The sequence below is a fragment of the Triticum aestivum genome, chromosome 3A, assembly GCF_018294505.1.
Source record: "Triticum aestivum cultivar Chinese Spring chromosome 3A, IWGSC CS RefSeq v2.1, whole genome shotgun sequence".
Lineage (NCBI taxonomy): Eukaryota > Viridiplantae > Streptophyta > Magnoliopsida > Poales > Poaceae > Triticum > Triticum aestivum.
The window spans coordinates 318,395,642-318,417,514 of record NC_057800.1 but is presented as its reverse complement, the minus strand read 5'-3'; the positions used below and the strand labels follow the sequence as shown (position 1 = coordinate 318,417,514).

Here is a 21,873-nt window from a genome sequence, read left to right as displayed (position 1 = left end):
GCGCGAGGTTTGACCAGGAGGTCATTGGTCCTCGTATATAATATAGCAATGTTTAGTTGTGCACATTAAGCGTCCGGCGCGTGTGGTCTAGTGGTTATCTGTGCAATTCACTTACCTTTACATCGTGTGTTTGAATCCCATTAATTGCAGTTTTTTTTCATTTTATTTGACTGATTTTGTACGTGAATAAATAAAAAGCACAGGACTTATCTGCAAAAAAACGTTTCCAACCACCAACAGGTGGACCTATGTTGCACTGATAGGTCACTTGTGCAGGCCGTACGTCCTGATACGAGCAGAAGCACCGTATTTGCACTCTAAGACAAGTTAAGTGACCACAATTTCATACTTTACAAGTTTTAAAATCAAAGTGAATATCGAGCGCAAGTTTTATGACTTACAGTAATAATACCTCTAAAAAAATTGTAGCGGTTTTTTACCCTACTGTGTATAGTAAAAAAAAGACGGTCGACGAGGGAAACGAGATCCAGCGACATGCCCATGGCATGTCATGTCGTAACATGGCCATTGATCTACAATGAACAACCCAGACCAAATATTGTAGAAATAGATTGGTTACTGTTCATGGGACCCTATAGATTGGGACATTGGGTACTATAGATGCATCCTATGGCTCGACACTATTTATTTCGATTTGGGCGTTGTTTTTTGATCGGGTGGTTGTTAGAAGGGATAGAGAAGGATTGGTGGAATCGCTTGTTTATTGCTTGAGCCTCTTGGAGTACAAGACAAGGTAGAATAAATACTACACTATCATATGTTTCCTAAATAACAATGATACTCAACATCCTCCGCGGTCCTAACGATAGCGACACAGACGATGAGACTGGAGAAGAATCCAAAGATAAGCTGATGGACACCCCCCACAGTCGTAACGGTCGATGTATCGCGGAAGTCGTGGCTGGAGTGGAAACCGACGAGGTTGCTCAAGCAATGCAGTAGCCCTTTGTGCTGATGTCGATGTAGCCGAGAGCGTAGATTGGTGTAGTCGTGATTGAGATAGCCATGCGAGGGATGCCGTGGTCGATGTCGAGTCAGGGTGGTCGGTGTCTAGGTAGTCGTCGTGGACCGGGAAGAAGAGCGACGGTGACGGCCTAAGGAGGCGGCGGCCACTAGGTTAGGAGTGCGACGACGGTGCTCGAAGTAGGCGAGGAAGAACTCGACAGTATGACGAAGACCGGCGCGGACGGTGGCGCTCCCGCTCCTAGGAAGGCGGTGTGGCGCATACCACACAGAAATCGGCACGCGTGGATGGTGAAGTGGACTGCATTTCGTGGCGCTAGGGCCCGAAGGGGTGACGCGGTAGCAACGCACGGATCGGGGCGACGACGGGGAAGACCTTAGGGCAGCAGCAGGAACCGCGTGCCACGCTTGCTAGGACCCGATGGGGCGATGCAGCGGCAGTGGAGGGTCGGTGCAGCCAAGGGGATGGCTTGGAGCGGGTGGCCTCAGGGCGACGATGGACCACGAGTCGTGGCACTACGACCCGACCCCAATGGACCGTAGTCTCTGTGCAGTGCCATCCCTGGATCGGTATGTTGACACACACAATACTAGAGGAATTGTAACAGAATTCAATCACACACTTATTACATCGAGGTCCTCATAAAGAGTAATTATTACAATAATATGGCTGAAGGCCATCTAATAAAATAAATGCGGAAGCTTCGAAGGTAAATGAGTCCATCCTACTCCACAGCAAAAACTGAGTGCAAGACAATGACCTATCGCACCTTAATCCTCGTCTAAAAATTCTGCAACATGAGACGTTGCAGCCATGTAGGTCAGCACATGGAACATGCTGGCAAGATCACACTATAGAGCAATGATGAACAATAGCTATCACTACATGCATATTTGGCTGGTGGAGGCTCTAAGTTCACATTTGCATAAAGCTAATTTTTTCCTACAGCAAAGGAATGGATTTTATTTTACTACCAAGTTTATACCATTACTGAGAAGGTAACCCCAACTCAATCCTAAAATTAATCAAGCATCAATAATAATATTAGCAACCCAACAAATTTATTAAGTAAAGTGATGAGATCAACCAATAACTCAAATACTACATACTCAAAATTGTCCATAACCGGGACACGGCTAATCATGATTAGTTTGTACACTCTGCAGAGGTTTGCGCATTTTTTTCCCACAAGACTCGGCCGCATCCATGATCGGAAAATCGAGACATAGCCTTTCTAAAGAGGTCCCCTTAACCGATAGATTGGCCGGTACACCTACAATTCCCCTACATCTACTAGCCCATCATGAAAAGGATTCACACAACTTACTCAACTATGCCAGAGCCCATAATGGCTTGTGGTTGCACATGAAAGTTTCTGAGCATGAATAATCTTATGATCCCTTTGAGTCTGGGTGGCATTCCAAAGGATGATCACACGGGTACCCCAGGATCTTCTAGGACAACACTAGATTCCCCCGGTGCCCACAACCAATCCACCCAGATATCTATTAAAGTAACCACCTTAAGTTTCTCTTAGTTAATATCTCTCACAACTTGCATGATTCTCACATACCAATCCCCGTCTACGTGCATGGCTAAGCAATATGAGCATAACGTATATTCTCGGGTGATCAAAGGTATGAGGTTCCTACCTCATCAACTACATAACAATAACCGCATGTTCCCAATCCTACTCATGCAATGTTTGAGGGTGTAACTAATGCATAAAAACTGGGTAATAAAAGGGTATGATCAAAGTGTAACTTGCCTTGCTGACATTGGGAAAACCCTAGAGATTCGTAGTAGCAAGCTTCGCACTCCGAAAAATCTATCGTAGACAAACAATAGCATATATAAGCACTCAAGCATGAAGATGCAAAAAAAAAAACAAAGAAAAAGATCTTAACAGAAAGTTTAAGTCAAGAACTTCGATTTGCAAAAAGAATCAACCAAATCGGAATTACGAAACTCAAGTTACGATCAAAAAAAAATTCAAATTCAAATCTGTTTGAAACCAAATTTTAAACTTTCAAAAATATGTTTAAGTTGGTTATCTGGATAGAGGGGATCATAACAAAGAATTTGGCATTGGTTTTATTGGATTTGGACAAATGGGCAAAAAGTTGTGACCGTTTGAAGAACATGGACTAATCTGCGAAGAAAATAATTACGAATAGGTCCCTAGACAAAAATAAACAGAAAAAGAAAAATCTATCGAACAAACATCCGCTACAAAAACTAATCTAACGAATCTGTTCATCAAAGATCATAAACGAACAAACGTTCATTAAATAAAACCAATCGGGTTTTTAAAGAAAACCAAGAAAAACCGTAACTAAAAAATTAAACCGAACCGGGGCGGTTTTATCAGTTCAGTCTTCGACGGTGACGGCAGGCTCCGACGACAGCGAGGCGAGGCAAGGCGGCGGCTCGAGCGTCGGCGGCGGCGGCTCGGAGATAGCGGCAACGGCGCGAGCAACAACAGCGGGTCGAGAGAGAGAGGGGGAGGGCGAGGAGGCGACTTATAAGAAGGGGGGCGACTTGGAGAAGGGGCAGGGGAGGAGGAGTCCGACAGGGAGACGGTGCTGGCGAGCCGTGGCGGCGGCAGACTCCCGCCTGGAGTCGGTCACGCGAGGGAGACGGACGGCTAGGCCAACAAGGCTTCGGCCCAGTTCGGTCCAGAAACTTTTTTTTAATAAAACATTTTTCTAAAAATACAAAAAAATAGAAAACACTAAATATATTTTTAAAAATCACAAAAAAATTCACACATACTTAGGGCCTTATTATTGAACTGGTGAACATTTTTTTGAGCCTAAATGCCTAAAATAAAAATGAACTTTTTGCACTAATAAAAATAATTAAACACGCAAATAAAATATAATTTTATTCAAAAATAAATTTCCAATGTTTCTTTACTGTTTTTGAAGAAGTCATATTATCTTCTCTCTTTATTTTATTTATTTAAAATTATTGGAGAAATATTTTGAATAAAACTCTTTGATCCAATTTGACAATTTTGAAAATTCAAAAATTGATTTTTATGAAAACCTCCAACTCTCTCAATTGATTCTTGAGTTGCTTAAGGTTTTAGGATCAAAACTCAAATAATAAATAAATTCCAAAATGCACAAATGATGAATGCATATGAATGATCTAATTAACATCCAAATTAAAAATTAAGATGTTATACTAATGTCGCCGGCGTGCATGCACATAATGTGTTTGATGATGTCATGCAGAGAGAATGTGGTTATTTTGCAAGAAAGGGGAAGGTTACACTGACCGGACGTTTGGGGGTCCAAAATCCAATTAGTGCATCCCAATTGTTATTAGATGCTCCAAGGACACGCACCGGCTGGTCGGGAAGGCAACCTGCATCCAGTCTTTTTCCAAGCATTATGCAATGTTGCAACAATGGGACACGTCAAAGCTACCCCAGCTTCCTTTTCTATCCATAATATACAATGATACTAGTGGTTGAGGCCCGCCATTGCAGGCCTCTTGAGAGAAAGTTGTGCATGTATTTCTTCCTCTCAAAGAAACTTAAAATTAAAAAGAAAACTTTCTCACAACACATGAACATCACATCCATCTCAAAAAGAAAAAGGAAAAGCCAAAAAAACATTCTTAAAATGAAAAAGAAACAAAATTCTCACTTTCATCTTTCAAAAATAATCTCAAAAAAACCTTTCAAAAGAAAAAAGTCTCGATTTCATCTTCAAAAAAAAAAATCAAAAAGTTCACCAATTTCATCTTCCAAAAAAATCAAAATGTTTTTTTGCCACGGCCAACCAGCATGCGGCCATTCTCCCGTAGCTTAATGTGTTTGATGATCAGTCACTCCAACTGGTTTTATATATGCTACAGTACAAATATTACAAGAACCAAATGCATCCTCTAAAATACCACTCAGATTAATAAAACTGGAAATGAATGAATGTAATTAAGGCTTCCATATCTTCATCATACAATCTTCGGCATAGGTGGCAACCAAGTTCCTGTGAGGGTGGTGAGTAATGCCAATCACATCCTTGTCATGGGCCTGAAATGGTGTCAAGGTGTTTTTTAGCATTTCAATAAAAATCAGTGTAACACAACCAGGTAAAGATTTCCATTTGAGAAATCCTACAAACCTTCATTAGATGCTCAAGTTTACCGGACTGTTGGCTAAAGCAATACATGTTCCTACAAGATAAGTAGAAAAACTCTGGATCATCATCAAGAAACTCGGAAGCAGCATGAATGAATGTAGCAATTAGCAATAAACATAATATCCTCACATGTCTTCACCAACACAATATATCCATTCTCCTTTTGGTGAAACAGAAGCTGCAACAAAATCTCCTCCTTCCCGTTTACCAGATGAGAAGCTCTTTACAACCTGCAACAAATTTTCAAGGCAAGAATAACCATAAGATAGAATTCATCATAATGCTCAACACTAAGGGTAAATTTGGCAATGCATATCCATTCTCCTTTTATCGTTTGACTAACCAGTTTTTTCCTATTTTGTGGCTACTTCTCCATATCAGATTATACAATAATAAATTCAACATTAGCACAGTTACACCGCAAACTGAGCCTAAATTACAATGCACTTCCTTAGCGCCAGAACCACGAAACTCTTAGTCTCTAAGGGTCAAGAAAGATAACTTCCAAGGGTTCAAGAAAGATAATGTCAAGCCTTTGAGAAGACAAAGATCTACCTGATACTCTCAGAAAAATATAGGTGTATATTTCGTCCCTCAACTTAATCAGGTTGTGTAGGTTTCGCCCCTCATCTTTTTTGAGGTGTAATTTTTAGCCTTAACTGTCAATAGTGGATATTTTGGTACCTCAAGCGACTACTCGGTGATCAAATCTGACCAGGACGTAGCACCACGGGAGAAGGCAGATGTGATGAGAGACCATATCTCCATGCTCCTATTGTCGTACACACAGACGTCAGCATCCAAGGACCTGGAGCCGTTCATCTCCTCGCAGTTGTTCCTTTCGATCAATGATATCACGGCTAGGGTGCGTGACATGCTGCATGAAGAGGTTCAGCCTATGGTGATGCCCGAGGCCTGGGTCAAGCTGCACGGCATCCCCAAGAAACACCGCAGGGTGGAGCGCATCATGGAGGGGCTTAAGATGTTGGGCCGTCCGATTGTGGTCGACGAGCTCTCTCTCATTAGGTTGGGGCCTGTGAAAATGAAGCTTGCGTGTAAAGCACCAGAGAAGCTCAACAGTGTCGTCGAAGTTTGGTTTAACCATGAGGGTTATCAGATCAAGGTGGAGCTCGAGCGCTTGCCCAAGCGCGGGTGTGACGGTGGTGCTCAGGGGCCCGGCCCCTCGGACAAACAACCCCCAAGCAATGTTGACAAGTCAGGCCGTTCCCTTCCCCCGGACGGTTACAGCAAGCATAGCTGTGGCGCTTCCGGAAAGGATAAAGATGCTGCTGTGGGAACCATGGCATCGCTGAGAATATCGATGTGGATATGGGGGTGCAGGAGGACGAGCTTGAGGAGGGGGTAAGGAGAGGAGGGGGGGGGGGGGGGGTCCCTCATGCCCTCTTACCCTGTGGCAGTGGGTTTAGACTCCGGCTGCGTTCTGAACGAGGGGTCCGACATGACGCCTGCATCTGGACGGTGCGGCTTGAGTGGCTCGGGCAGGCAGCCCAAGAAGACGGCGGGGAGGAAGCCGGTGTCCAAGGGGGCGGCCTCTCTGGCCCCTGAACCGGCGACGACCCTGCGGGGCGAGCTCGGGGCGGCGGGGACAGGTGCCAAGGCCAAGCGCTCCAAGGCAACTCCAGTGGTGCAACATGTGCCCAGCGTCCGGGCCAAGGCCAAGCTGGGCGACATGACGTCCATGGAAAGCACCAAGCTCTGCCTCGCCGACAAGAAAATGGAAGCCTCAGGTAACCCGTTGTCCTCTTTTAGGATTTTAAACGCCTTTTCGGATGAGCACCTGGCTTCGATTTTGAGAAATAGCGGCGTTGCGGTGACGGTTAGTAACGGCGATATCATATCCCTTGTACGTGCACGCGAGGAGGCCCAGGCCGCGCTTGCCGAGGCTGCTGCTAGGTGTGCGGCAGCACCAGATGGGTCCATGGCACCAGTTGGGGCTGTTGCTGGACCTGTGCCCGATGGGGAAGCAGAGGAGAGGGAGGCCTCTGCTATTCCTTCTTCTAGCCATGCCGCGGCTAGGAAGCGCGTGGCAAAAGCGGTGAGCTCTAGAGGAGTTCGCCTTCGAAACCGTATTATTTAATGCGCTATATATTTTGGAATATTCGGGACTGCGGTCATGTAGGGCGTCGCACGCAGCTTAGAGAGTACATGGCTAAAGAGCCTATCGATGTAGTGGCGTTGCAAGAGACTATTAAAGCAGACTTTACTTTCAGAGATCTACTTGCACTGGACCCGCTTCAGCGTTTTGATTGGCAATGGGTGATCTCCACCGGTCACTTGGGTGGCCTCTTAATGGGTTGCAATCGTGATGCATGTGATGTAACTGTGTGGGGAGTGTGGTGCGTTCTTTATTGCTGTTACCATTCGACACCGTGTTTCCGGGCTGTCTTGGGTGATTGTATGTCTGTACGGCCCGGCGGACCATGCGAGATCAGCCGAGTTTCTGTCTGAGCTCACAGATTTGGTCGGGGCCAAACGAGCGGCCAACCTCCCTTTGATCGTGGGTGGGGATTTTAACTTGATCCGCTCGGGGGCGGACAAGAACAACGACAATGTTGACTGGGCGAGGGTGTCCATGTTCAACAACGCGATTGCGGCAGCGACGCTGCGAGAAGCTGCGCGTACAGGAGCTAGGTATACCTGGACTAACAAGCAATTGCGACCTGTTCACAGCGTTCTCGACCGAGTTTTCTTCACACCTGAGTGGGAAGCTCTCTTTCCCCTTTGCTCCTTGGTGGCGGAGACACGGATAGGATCCGACCATCTCCCCCTCATTCTCTCCTCAGGAGAGGAATCCATTTGTCGTAGCAGTAGGTTCTACTTCGAAACGGCATGGTTCGAGGCAGAGGGCTTCGAGCACATGGTTAATGAGCGGTGGTCGCTCATTATGTCGCAGTTAGGGTACCAATGTGGCCCGGCGGAGTTCTGGACTGCCGCGGCTGCCATTCTGCGCGCTTATCTACGTGGATGGGGGGCTAATCACGGAAGTGAATCCAAGAAGGAGCGGGCTAGACTTGTAGAGGAGATTGCCGCGCTGGACATACAAGCCGATACCCTTTTCCAAAAGCGAGTGGGCACATAGATATGCCCTTGAAAACCAAGTTCTCGCTATTCTGAGAGTAGAAAAAGAATATTAGCGTCGTAGGGGCGGCGTGAGATGGATGACTAAGGGAGATGCGAATACTAGCTATTTTCACTCATATGTGAATGGTCGGAAGCGTAAATGCTCTATTTTGCGTCTTAATTCGGATAATGGCCTCCTAGTATCCCAAAACGAAATTGCTAGTCACATCTATGATTTTTTCATTGGTCTGTTGGGAACGGCCGAGGAAAAAGTTTTGTGCCTACAGAGGGTGTCGCAGGCAGAGAACGACGGGTTGGCCTTGTCCTTCCTGCTGGAGGAGATTGACAAGGCGTTGACAGATATGAAGACGGACACAGTGCCGGGCCCCGATGGCTGGCCTGTGGAGTTCTTTAAAAAGTTTTGGCCCAGCCTTAAGCATATCTTCTATGCGTTAGTTAATGGCTTTGCGCTAGGAACAGTGGACCTGTCCCGCCTTAACTACGGTGCTACCAGTCTTATCCCTAAGGTTAAGGGCGCGGACAATATTAAGCTGTTTAGGCCTATCACTCTTATTAACGTCCCATTCAAGCTATGTGCTAGGGCGTACGCCACACGTCTGGCGCCAATTGCACAACGAGTGGTCCTAAAAGGCCAAACCGCCTTTCTTAAGGGACGCAACATTCTAGAGGGACCAATCGCACTCCTTGAGATAGTTCATGAGCTAAAGCGCACCAAGGGGAAGGGTGTAATGCTTAAGCTCGACTTCAAAAAACCTACAACCAAGTGAACTGGGAGTTCGTTCGGGAGGTTCTCCTCAAAAAGGGCTTTGAGGCAGGCTTTGTTCACCATATCATGCACCTCATCAGCTGCGGACAGACGGAGGTTACGATTAACGGTGAGGTGGGCAAGTTCTTCCGCAACAAAAGGGGCCTTCGCCAAGGTGACCCTAGGTCGCCGCTCATCTTCAATTTCGTTGCGGACGCCCTGTCGGCAATGCTCGCCAAGGACAGAGCGGCTGGGCACATCAAAGGGTTAGTGGCCCACCTCATTCCAGGAGGGGTGACCCACCTGCAATACGCAGACGACATGATGCTTCTCTTCAAGCCTGATAACCATAGTATCGCATCGATCAAGTTGTTGTTACTTGCTTTTGAACTCCTTTCCGGTCTTAAAATAAACTTTCTAAAAAGTGAGGTAATCACCATAGGGATGGGACAATTCCAAGCTTGGGGGCTTTCCGATTAAGTACCTCGGCCTTCCGATTTCCCATCGAAAACTTTCGATCTCCGAGTGGGAGCCACTCTATGGCAAGGTGGCTAATAGGGTTAGCCTGTGGCGAGGGAGGTTTATGTCTTCGGCGGCTAGGCTGATTCTTACTAATTCTAGCCTCTCCTCCCTCCCACTTTTCACCATGGGAATGTTTCTTCTGGCGGGTGGGGTCCACTCGAAGTTAGACACCCCTCGCTCCAGGTTCTTTTGGGAAGGAATTGGAATCAAACGGAAATGTCACTTGGACAAGTGGGCAGCGGTGTGTAGGCCAAAAAAATTCGGAGGCTTGGGGATTACCAATTCCAAGCTTATGAATGTAGCCCTTCTCACCAAGTGGTGGTGGCGCCTGGCCCAAAACGAGTCGGGGCTCTGAGCGGATCTCCTACGGGCAGAATACTTCCCGGATGGAAATCTGTTTAAGGCGACACCTTCGGGCTCGGCGTTTTGGAACAGGATCCAAGCGGTCCGACCGGCATTTTCGGTAGGGGCCCATTTTGATATTAATAATGGCATGTCCACTTGATTTTGGCTAGATAACTGGTTAGATGCGAGGCCTCTATGCCAATCCTACCCTCCGCTCTTCCAATTAGCCACGGACACTAACATGATGGTGGGCGATGCCCTTAGTACCTCACCGCCAGCAATAAACTTTATGCGATCCCTCTCTTCGCTGGAAGCGGTGAGCTGGGATGAGCAGGTGGCCAAAATCGGAAACAAACAACTCAGCTCGAGAGCTCATTTGGTCACCTGGGGCCTGTCCGCGTCTCACAAATTCTCGGTAAAATCCTTGTACTCCAACTTGACAGAGGGAGACGGCCATGGTTGCTGCTTCTCGTCGTGGAGAACGCCGGGGGGGGGGGGGGGGGGGGGAGGTGGAGCCGAACGCCAGTCGTCAGCCGTCAGGATGGGGCGGCGCCGCGGCGAGCTGCCGAATCATAGCGGCTAGGGTTATTTGAGGATAGATAATGGTGAGATGGGAATAGCGGCCACTGCAGCAGTTAGCAGCCTAGCAGGGATCGGAAGGGGAATAGCCAACTCCTATTTGACCATCGAGTACTAGCAGTGGAGCAATTGGGCTTTAGTGGAGCATTTGGGCTTTGGTTCAGATGTTGGGCTGTGTGAGTTGCGAAGACTCGTATTAGGCATGTGTCCTGACATTCTCGGGCTATGTTTTTAAGGCGACGCCTTACCGCCTTAGGGAGGGGGGGCGCTTTGGCGCCTAGGCGGGCGCTTTGGACGCCTAGGCGCCCAAAGCGGTCGATTTTCCAAAGCGGAGGGGGAGCGCTTCGACGCCTAGGCGTCGCCTAGGCGTCGCCTTAGGGACGCCTTTAAAACATAGTTCTCGGGTAATTCGGTGTACTCGGGTACTTGACGTATACAACCGAAATCACCGATACATGTTCAGTTTTTTAGGATCACTGACCGAAGCTCTGACCAAAGAATTCGGTTTTGGTATCTTCGGGCTCGGTCCCGGTTAATCCGGTTCGGTACTTCGGTCATCGGTTTATATGCCCACCCCTAGGTCCAAGGAGGCGGGGCGGCGGCAGCCTGGCCTGGGTGCCAAGGCGACGGCCTGGAATCAACGACCGGGACGGAGATGCGGACCTCTGATAGCAGATCGAGAATGATTTTGCAGACGCCGAATTCCTTGGGCGATGGGATGTTGACCAGGCAGGCAGAGGGCAGCGGCGGCAAGGTAATACAGGAGGAAGCAGCAGACTAGGTACGGGCTGCCAGACCCGGCCACTTCGATCTGGACGAGGAGAAGCCTCTTCAATCTGGACGGGGAGACCAGAGAAGGGGAACCGACTTCCTGAGGAGCGAGGACAGCCAGGGCGGTGTGGCCAAGCCGGAGAGAATCGGAGGAGACGTTCAGCTGGCCAGAAAGAAGACAGCGGCAGCAGCAGTACTAGATGGATCCAGCACGAGTTGCAATCGTGCAAAAAAAAAGAACCTAAGCTCGATACCATGTCAGGGAAATATGCAACTTGTATTATCCAGAGGCTAAAGCCAGAGGCTCCATACCATGTCAGTATGCTCCACTGAAATACTTAATTTTTCGGGGGGAAAAAAAGAACCTAAGCTCGATACCATGTCAGTATGCTCCACTGAAATACTTAATTTTTCAAAAAAAAAGACACTTGAAAAACATGATGGGATGTGAAGGTAACAGTATACCTGTCCTTGTAAAGTCATGATGTATATTGACGAAGTCTTATTGCAGACAACAATGTGATCACTATTCTTTGGAAACAAATGGACAGAGTTAACAGATGCATCTCCTCCCTGGAAATTTAAGAATACATATGGATAAGAAAAAGCATGGCTGAAAGCCTGAGTTATGGAAGGAGTCCGTTAATGTGAAAAATAATGATTACCCTCAGAGGAGGAGGAGGCTTGAATGATTGCAAACAGTCTGCTGTTTTCGCATCCCATACCTACATCGAGAAATTATAAATGATGCGCACACAATTGTCTACCATACAGAACAATAGATGTGGGAAATTAATGAATTAATAAATAATAGTTCTCATCGGAACAGAAGTTCAAATGCTGATACACAAGATCTGCACCTTAACAGTACAGTCACTGGAAGCTGTGATAACACGGGTGCCATCAGTAGAAAAGATGGCATAGTTCACGTAGGAGTCATGACCGCGAAATTCTTTTAGCATCTTCCCGGACTTAAGGCCATGGATTCTGCAGAAATGAAGAGAATAACCCTGTAATTATTTTCAGGGGCTAAAGCAGAAACATGATAGGCACGGAATATATAAGACCAAAACTATGAACACAGCAGCAGCAAAAGAGAAGAAAAAATGGCATCATGGAAATGGCAACATGCAGGATGTTGCAGAATAAAACACAATTCAGTATGCAATTCATGGTTCAGATTTGTGGTGCTTGCACAGGTTGTTTTCCCACTCAAAACAGGGAAAAATTCACCAACTACCCAATGCATTTAAGTTCTGGTTTATTCTTTTGTTAAGTCTGATTTATATAACTTTGTTAACATAGAGGGAGAGGAAGGCTGTAAACATAATTTTGTAAACCATCCACACTGAACGTTAAACAACAACAACAACAACAAAGCCTTTAGTCCCAAACAAGTTGGGGTAGGCAAGAGGTGAAACCCATAAGACCTCGCGACCAACTCATGGCTCTGGCACATGGATAGCAAGCTTCCACGCACCCCTGTCCATGGCTAGTTCTTTGGTGATACTCCAATCCTTCAGGTCTCTCTTAACGGACTCCTCCTATGTCAAATTCAATCTACCCCGACCTCTCTTGACATTCTCCGCACGCTTTAGCCATCCGCTATGCACTGGAGCTTCTGGAGGCCTGCGCTGAATATGCCCAAACCATCTCAGACAATGTTGGACAAGCTTCCCTTCAATTGGTGCTACCCCAACTCTATCTCGTATATCATCATTCCGGACTCGATTCTTCCTCGTGTGGCCACACATCCATCTCAACATACGCATCTCCACCACACCTAACTATTGAACATGTCGCCTTTTAGTCGGCCAACACTCAGCGCCATACAACATTGCGGGTCGAACCGCCATCCTGTAGAACTTGCTTTTTAGCTTTTGTGGCACTCTCTTGTCGCAGAGAATGCCAGAAGCTTGGCGCCACTTCATCCATCCAGCTTTGATTCGATGGTTCACATCTTCATCAATACCCCCATCCTCCTGTAGCATTGACCCCAAATATCGAAAGGTGTCCTTCTGAGGCACCACCTGCCCATCAAGGCTAACCACCTCCTCCTCACACCTAGTAGTACTGAAACCGCACATCATGTACTCGGTTTTAGTTCTACTAAGCCTAAACCCTTTCGATTCCAAGGTTTGTCTCCATAACTCTAACTTCCTATTTACCCCCATCCGACTATCGTCAACTAGCACCACATCATCCGCAAAGAGCATACACCATGGGATATCTCCTTGTATATCCCTTGTGACCTCATCCATCACCAAGGCAAAAAGATAAGGGCTCAAAGCTGACCCCTGATGCAGTCCTATCTTAATCGGGAAGTCATCAATGTCGACATCACTTATTCGAACACTTGTCACAACATTATCGTACATGTCCTTGATGAGGGTAATGTACTTTGCTCGGACTTTGTGTTTCTCCAAGGCCCACCATCATGACATTCCGCTGTATCTTATCATAGGCCTTCTCCAAGTCAATGAACACCATATGCAAGTCCTTCTTTTGCTCCCTGTATCTCCATAAGTTGTCGTACCAAGAAAATGGCTTCCATGGTCGACCTCCCAGGCATGAAACCAAACTGATTTTTGGTCACGCTTGTCATTCTTCTTAAGCGATGCTCCATAACTCTCTCCCATAGTTTCATTGTACGGCTCATCAGCCAAATTCCACGGTAATTAGTACAACTCTAAACATCCCCCTTGTTCTTGAAGATTGGTACTAATATACTCTGTCTCCATTCTTCTGGCATCTTGTTTGCCCGAAAAATGAGGTTGAAAAGTTTGGTTAGCCATACTATCGCTATGTCCCCGAGGCCTTTCCACACCTCAATGGGGATACAATCAGGGCCCATCGCCTTGCCTCCTTTCATCCTTTTCCATTACCACTTTAGACAAGAAAACTATGCACTGAGAAAAGGCAGTTTTGTTTCCCCCAGTTCAGGAAACAACCCATAATTTTATTTTGACTAACTCTCAAATGGATCAAATATTTCAATGATATGCAATTTAGCCATGAATACTGTGCGCAAACTAAACATCTTTTAACTGGACTATCTTAAAGAGACTGAAAAGAGAGCGCCCATATGAGAATAACAGAAGTGGTTAACGGGACAGCTGCACTATGTTACGAGTCCTCAAACACAAGGATGGACAAAAGCACGAGGATTTCCCAAATAATGCAACACTAGCTCACCACATGCAAAATATAATCTTTGACGATGCTTTGTCATGAGAACATAATATAACAGTGAAAAGCAAATAAGTATATATCCATTGTGAATTCAAATTGGTGGTATTGTAAGAAACCTTGCAGTAGTGTCAAAAGAGGTACTCAGTATCTGAGTTCCATCACGTGAAAATGTAACACTTGTAACACCTTTCGCGTGTGAACGCTCGAGGCGTCGCAAGCACTGGCCAGTTCGTATACGCCAAACCTGAAAAGCAGTGAAAAGAAACAGTTAAATACGGCAATGCAATTCTTCTCTCACAAACAGACTGAATGGCTGGTGAAATAATGACCCATAATGAAGGTCTAAGAAATTAGTTGGCCACATGTATTGACTAATGATGTACTTTTACCAACTGATGATTGTATGGTCGAACATGACCAATGATACCATGCATAAATGTACTCAATATGACTGCACTCCACAGGAGGAAGAAAAAATATAGCAATTAACACATGCCGGCACGTTAAACAATCAGAACTGTAAAGAGGTCAGGCTTTGTCTCTGAGCAAACACACTTACAAGCAGTTCACATGACTACAAACACAGTGACCACTAGGAACAGTGAACTTGCAATAAATATTGCCAAGGGAGAGGGGGTGTGGGGGGATGGGGGGGAGAACAGTGAGAGTACCTTAATTTTTCCATCCTGTGATCCAGATGCCAGCATCTCAGAATCTCTACTAAAATCAACACAGAGCACAGCATCCTCATGCATCATAAAGCTTTCCTGGAAAGTATTTTCAAACAAACGTTATGCAGAACCTAACAATCTTGTCAGTATCTAAATCAAATAACACGACATATTGATGTCCCTCAAAAGCTATTGATCTTGAATAGCTTGGCTACATGCACAATTACAGGGTTCATGTAAAATCCATGTTAAAGGCGAAAAGCTCCAATGCTAGGGCCTTACATCGGCTTGATATTGAAGATCCTTTTTCAGCTTGCCGCTGACATAATCCCAGACCTGAAAATGTTAATGAAATTTAGCCATGTACGACAAAAGAGCTAACCTGTAAAACACACTAGCAACCAACTTACTTCGATGATTCCATCCACTGAGCATGAAACAAGGTACTGGCCATCGGGTGAGAATCGAGCACACTCAGGGTGGGTTTTCTTCCCGAACTGAAATAAAAAACAAAATGTCGAGTTGTAACCATGAGGAAAAGCCTGAGAACAGCAATTCTCCAGGCAGTCATGTGTTTCTATATCCTCCTTTCAGCATGGAAGTGAAGATGGTAGAATCCTTAACTACATCTTACAGCATGTTAACATGTCCTAGTGTGTTTTGCATCGATATTTTCCAAAGAATTTTGGGACCACCATAATGTCCCAATGAAAGTCAGCGTCACATGCAATTAAGCCAACGCAAAAAATATCATTAATTAGTTGTGTCAATATTCTTCTGCTGTCAACTTAAGTAAGAAATCATCATTTTAGGCTTCTGAAAGTCATTGATATCAATTATCAAACATGTTTATCAATAATTTATCTTCTGCAGTTTCCAAAAATCCGGCGTGTACATGAAAAAGCCAATGTAAGCTCGCTGATACAGCCACAAGATAACCTTTATTTGATGTGACAAAGTAGTAGGATATGCCTCTTCTTCGTCTTGCTTCATTGCAGCGGTTCCTCTGAACAAATCAAACTGTGTGCCAGGGGGTAACAAACCTATGCAAGAGGAACAAAAAAGGAGCTAGGATGAGTTCGCAATTGGCAATGCGGGGATCGTCACAGTGTCACAGGTTAAAAACGTGCGACCAAGAGAGTACCTTGGTGCTGTTGCCATTTCAAAGCCTGGGTAATCAGTGCCATTAGCCGAGCTGGTGGGACTACTGAAACTTCAGAAGCAATTGCTGACATCGGCAAGGCAGGTGAAGCGTTAGTATTGAGGATCAGAAAGGCAGAACTTCAATTGCGGCTATTATTGCAAAAGTAGGACATGTCTATGAGCATTGCACAACTTTAAATCATCAATTAATAAGTCCCTCGTATTCAACAGCACATGGAACAATAAAACTTATAATTTTAAAAAATGTTCAAGAAAAATATTCCCTCCATGGCTCCGTTCCAAAATATAAGGTGTGTTATTGGAAAAGTCAAACTTCTCTATGTTTGACCAATCTTATCTTTCCCTTAATAATAAAGCACGGATTGAGTCTGTCGGGTTCACCATCACGCCGTTTTTACAAAAAGGTCCCTGTCGTTTTTGATAATTAACCCGCGCTACAGTACTTAAGTGGTAAACAGAGGAAAAACATTTCGTGTGTTTGGGCGTGGGACTCGCTTGGCCTTCAGGGAAAAAAATAGCATGGCAGCCTGTCCTCTCCTCTGCGCATGCACAACAGCACGGGTCCTTCTTCCTGGGACGGCACAGCACCGCCGCCATGAATCCCGCTGCCACGCGCGGCCGGTTTACCTCTCCAGCTACCCTCCAGCAGCGCCGCTGTTGCCCTGTTCTTCCCCTCCTCACCCACCCCAACTCCTCACCCCTAGCCTCCTTCGCCTCAAGGCGGACGTCTCCGATTTGGATAGGATTCCATGGCGTGTTCACGCCGCCACGCACAGTCGGTCTTCCTCTCCAGCTACATTCCAGCAGTGTCGGCGTTGCCCTGTTCTTCCCCTCCTCCCCTTCCCCAACTCCTCACCCCCAGCCTCCTCCGCCTCAGAGGCGGACGTCTCCAATTTGGAGCTCAAGTACTGCCTCCCCGGCACCTCCATCCCCATGTACGTCCTCCCGTCAGGTGTGTACAAATTTAAGATCTAGAATTAAAGGATTCTAAGGTTGAATAGAAGGAGGAACAGAAAGAATGGGTAGCAATTTGTACGGGGATTTCATTTTTTGTGCCAACCTCTGAGACCCCTTCTCTGCCATGGATTTGGATGCTTGCAGATTTGGATTGGGGTGCAACAGAGATGAGGAAGGACAAAGCACGAACAGCTCAAGTGAGAGTGAACGGATATGAACACCACAACCCTCTCAGGTGGGATTGCCATATTCTATGCTCATATTCAAAGTATCATCTAATGTTTGGCCAAAGGCTCCATAAAACCACATGTGCCATTTGATTTCAGAGTATCTATTAATTTTTCCTGTTCTTCAGATCATTGAGAGGTAGTTAGGTTTGCCGTGGTTTTTGCAGGGGACGTTGGTTGATCAGGATACCCAATTCTCAAACAAGCATCCTGAGATGCTCTAGATATGGAAGTTCACCCCCAAGCTCGACCAACAAGTTTTTTGGTTCATGTTCAATGGGAGGTGAAGAGTGTCGAGCAGGTATTGATGCAGGTCCAAGGTAAACTCTATTTTGCTTCTTTTATTGTGTTTAGATGAACATGTCAAAGGTGCAGATGGACATGATGAAGCCGTGAATTGTCACACAGGTCACTGAGCTTCTTGGGTTTGACAAACTACCTAACTGCTATTAACCTGAATTTAGTTTCATCTGAACTAAGAGGACCACATGTGCTTCTCCAACAAAGAATTACTCATTTGTTGTTCTCTTGCACTGTTAATTTTTGTTCAAATTGGTGTGAGTGCGACCTCTTTGTCATGTTAGATAAGCCTTTCTGTATCACATGGATGTGACCTGTAGTATGGTGTACAAAAGTGATGAAAGGTATTCGTTGGAATTAAATTTCTGCAGCTGTACTTTTGTGTCATCTCCCTCATGTAGATATATATGTATATATACTAGCAGACTAGCACATAAATTATTTACATCAAAACTGAGACGTATCTATTTATGATGAAGGCATTTTTTTTCTTTATATTTAGCAGTACCTCTTGCTGCTATAAAGAAAGTAGAAACATGGTTGATAAATAATCAGATTGTTCTGCCCATTTTTCATTTCACAATCCATTACAACTGCTATGTCCTTGCAATCATACCACTACACATGAAGCTTCCTAGATCTGGAACCCAACCAAAGAACAATCAAGTTTGATTCGTGCTCTTATTAGGCCTCGCTGCGACGCTGATGTTTTTTGGCCAGGTTGCGCAGAATCTACTCATGCTTATAAAACAAGTTTGTTAACAGATTAAATAGTCCCACCTTGCTTCTTACACCCAATTCCATCAAGTTAAAAAAAACTAATTATATCAATTTATATATGCCTGTAAGTATGTGTTATGACCAACATATTAGGGGCTTAGCCTAGTGGGCTGTGGCCCAAGTTATCTTATCATTATTAGGGGCTTAGCCCAATTATCTTATTGTTATTAGGGTCGTTTGCTTAGGAGTCGAGTAAACCTCTCTATATAAGGAGAGGAGATGTATCAATCTAATCAAGCAAGAAGCAATCAGTATTTGCTCGGCTTCCCTTAGGGAGCCGGGAGACCTAACCCTAGCCGCCTCTTGCCAACGCCGCCGCCTCCTCCCTCGCGCACGACGGCGCCCAGCCGCCAGCGACCGCGAGTTCGCCCTCGTCCAGCCCCCTCCTTCCCCTACACCCTCCGGCCTAGACCCGGTAGAACCCTAGTTTCTACCACTAAGGTGTTAGGAGCTAGGGTTCTGCCGGTTCTAGGGCGGAGACTGTAGGGGAAAGATGGAGGAAGACGAGGCCGAGGGCGCGGCGGCCGGCGGCTGGGTGCCGTCCTTGCGTGGTGGAGAAGAGGCGGCGGCGGCGCAAGAGGCGGCTAGGGTTAGGTCTCCCGGCTCCCTAAGGGAAGCCGAGCAAATACTGATTGCTTCTTGCTTGATTAGATTGATACATCTCCTCTCCTTATATAAAGAGGTTTACTTGACTCCTAAGCAAACAATAAGATAATTGGGCTAAGCCCCTAATAACGATAAGATAACTTGGGCCACAACCCACTGGGCTAAGCCCCTAATATGATGGTCATAACACTTCTCCCTGCCTGCACAAACAGCTCGTCCTCGAGCTGTAAGGTGGGGAAGCGCTTGTTGAACTCCTCGAGGTGATCAACCAGCGTCAAACACCTTCGCGACAGTTGGGGCGGTCAGGTCGACGGCGACGGCGTCCTCCTCAATGTAGTCTGCAACCTCCAGGTAGAAGAGTCACGGGCAGACGTGGTCGGGCGTGTAGGGCTCGTCGCAATTGAAGCACAACTCTTGGCGGCGACGCTCGAGTAGCTCAGTCGAGGTGAACCGGCGGAACGGGCGCGCCGCGGTCGCGACGAGGGGTGTCGCGGAAGCCTGAGCAAGCCGACCCTGCGCGGGAACATCCGGCCCGGGTAGCGGCCCAGCGGCCCGGGACGGTGATGCCTGTTGGATGGCCACCGCGCGGCGCTCGAACGCACGGGCGTAGTACATGGCCGTCTGGAGATCCTGGGGTCCCCGAAGCTCCACGTCCACGCGGATGTGATTCGGAAGTCCACCGACGAAGAGGTCGGCCCGATGTTGCGCTGTCACGCCCGACGCGTGGCATGCTAGGGCCTGGAAACGGTCGGCGAAGTCCTGAACCGTGGAGGTGAAGGGAAGGCGGCCTAGCTCTGCCAGGCGGCTCCCGCGAATCGGTGGCCCAAAACGAAGAAGACAGAGCTCGCGGAAGCGCTCCCAAGGGGGCATGCTGCCCTCGTCCCGCTCGAGGGCGTAGTACCAGGTCTGTGCCGCGCCGCGGAGGTGGTAAGAGGCGTGCCAGGTACGCTCCGAGGCAAGGGTGCGCTGCCCGCGAAAGAACTGCTCGCACTGGTTGAGCCAGTTGAGGGGGTCCTCCGTGCCGTCATAAGTGGCGAAGTCCAGTTTGGCAAACCGTGGCGGTGTCTGAGTCGGAGCGTCGTGGCCGACTGGCTCGGAGGTGCGAAGCAGCGAGGAATGGGGCGCCCGGTCAGCATGGCCATGGCCCGTGGAGTGCCCCGCCGAGCCGGAGGGATCACCGAAATGCAGAGTGGGTGCCAGCGGGTCTCCAGCCGACGTGTAGACGGGTGGCGGCGGTGATCCGGTCAGCCAGGCCGGTATTGGGGACGGCGACGGCGAGAAGCGCACTTGCTGGATCGGTACGCCTCCCTGCGTGGGTGACCCGGGCCCCGTGCTGGGCAGTGGCGAGGCCGGCAACTGCGGCTGCGGCGGCACAGACCCGGGTGGCGTGGGGGACGCAGCGAGGGCCGAGGCCGGCCACTGTTCCCGCCCTCGCCGTCCCAGCTTCCGGCCTGGTTGGCCGGGACGTCACCGCCGCCAGTCTACACCATGGCCGCGGACCAGCCGGCGCCCTCCCTATCGTACGACGGGCCCTCCGGCTCCGCGGGTTTCCACGGTGGCTTCGACGGGCCACCGCTTTCCTGCGGACCACCTGTGCACACCGGACCAACACCATCCTCTTCGCTGCTCCGTACCGCCGAGCCGTACACTCACGGCGGTCATGCTCAGACACCGCCGCGCTTCGCCAAGCTCGCCTTCGCCACCTACGACGGCGCCGAGGACCCCCTCAACTGGCTCAACCAGTGCGAGCAGTTCTTCAGGGGGCAACGGACGCTCGCGTCGGACCGCACCTGGCTCGCCTCTTATCACCTCCGCGGCTCCGCGCAGACGTGGTACTATGCCCTCGAGCAGGACGAGGGCGACATGCCCCCATGGGAGCGTTTTCGCGAGTTCTGCCTCCTTCGATTTGGACTACCGATACATGGGAGCCGGCTGGCGGAGTTGGGCCGCCTTCCCTTCACCTCTACGGTGCAGGACTATGTTGTTGCCGCTCTCTCTCTCTCTCTCACGTCGGACGAAGGTGGAAGAAGGAGAACACGGACACAAGATTTTCCGGCCGGCGCACGAACGCCGCCACGGGCGCACGAACGCCCCAATCCTTTTCTTCCTTACAGTGGCTACATGGCTACACACGGCTCAGATTACAACATACAGCAGTACAAATGTATTCAAGTCCCCGGCACACTCACACAGGGCACTGCCCACCCCTCCTACTCGCGCGTGCACGACCTGCATGCTTGGCCAGCCGCGCTAACTACGCGCACTACGTCCGCCGCTAGTGCAGCACTCCTCAACGGCCACCCAGCCTGATCATGCGGGCTAACAAACCCATGCATGCATGGATCTAACAAACTTGCACTAACACACGAGACTGCACGCACACACCCTCGCCCGAGCCCACCACGATCGGACCCGACGCGGCCACCGCACGCACGTACACGCACCGCGCCTGACCTGTCCTGAGCCGTGGCTTATTGCCTAACATTCTCTCCTCTAAGCCACGATCTCGCCGTCACCGGAGTTGTTGCAGCTCCTGTCATTGTCGTCGTCACGACCGTGACCCAGCCCGCGGACCCGACCCGGCGCATCGACGCTGGTCGCACCGCCACGGACCCGACCTGGCGCACTGACGCCGGCCGCACCGTGCTCCGTCACGACCCCGACGACATATGCCGAGCTCCTTCTCCGCCAGCGACACACGCCTGACGTCCCTCGACGCCCCGCACGTCCCGCGCGCACCCGACGCGCCCGACCGCCCCAGTGCGTCCCGCAC

The 21,873-nt window shown here is 48.3% G+C and overlaps 1 protein-coding gene across 4 annotated transcripts in view; it reads right to left on the bottom strand.

Annotated features, from left to right (window-relative positions):
* Positions 1-4,727: 4,727 nt before the first annotated feature.
* The window catches only part of LOC123061234 (suppressor of mec-8 and unc-52 protein homolog 1), a 23,275-nt gene continuing 6,129 nt past the window's right edge, over positions 4,728-21,873 (bottom strand). For all 4 annotated transcript variants that reach the window (XM_044484231.1, XM_044484233.1, XM_044484232.1 and 1 more), the window contains 12 exons: positions 16,211-16,294; positions 16,006-16,109; positions 15,477-15,563; positions 15,349-15,402; positions 15,067-15,162; positions 14,512-14,639; positions 12,064-12,190; positions 11,869-11,928; positions 11,669-11,776; positions 5,269-5,369; positions 5,122-5,173; positions 4,728-5,030 (listed from right to left, as the gene is read on the bottom strand). In XM_044484231.1, coding sequence (XP_044340166.1) covers positions 4,932-5,030; positions 5,122-5,173; positions 5,269-5,369; positions 11,669-11,776; positions 11,869-11,928; positions 12,064-12,190; positions 14,512-14,639; positions 15,067-15,162; positions 15,349-15,402; positions 15,477-15,563; positions 16,006-16,109; positions 16,211-16,294 — 1,100 coding nt within the window. In that variant the 3' untranslated portion in view covers positions 4,728-4,931. The remainder of the gene's footprint in view (positions 5,031-5,121; positions 5,174-5,268; positions 5,370-11,668; positions 11,777-11,868; positions 11,929-12,063; positions 12,191-14,511; positions 14,640-15,066; positions 15,163-15,348; positions 15,403-15,476; positions 15,564-16,005; positions 16,110-16,210; positions 16,295-21,873) is intronic.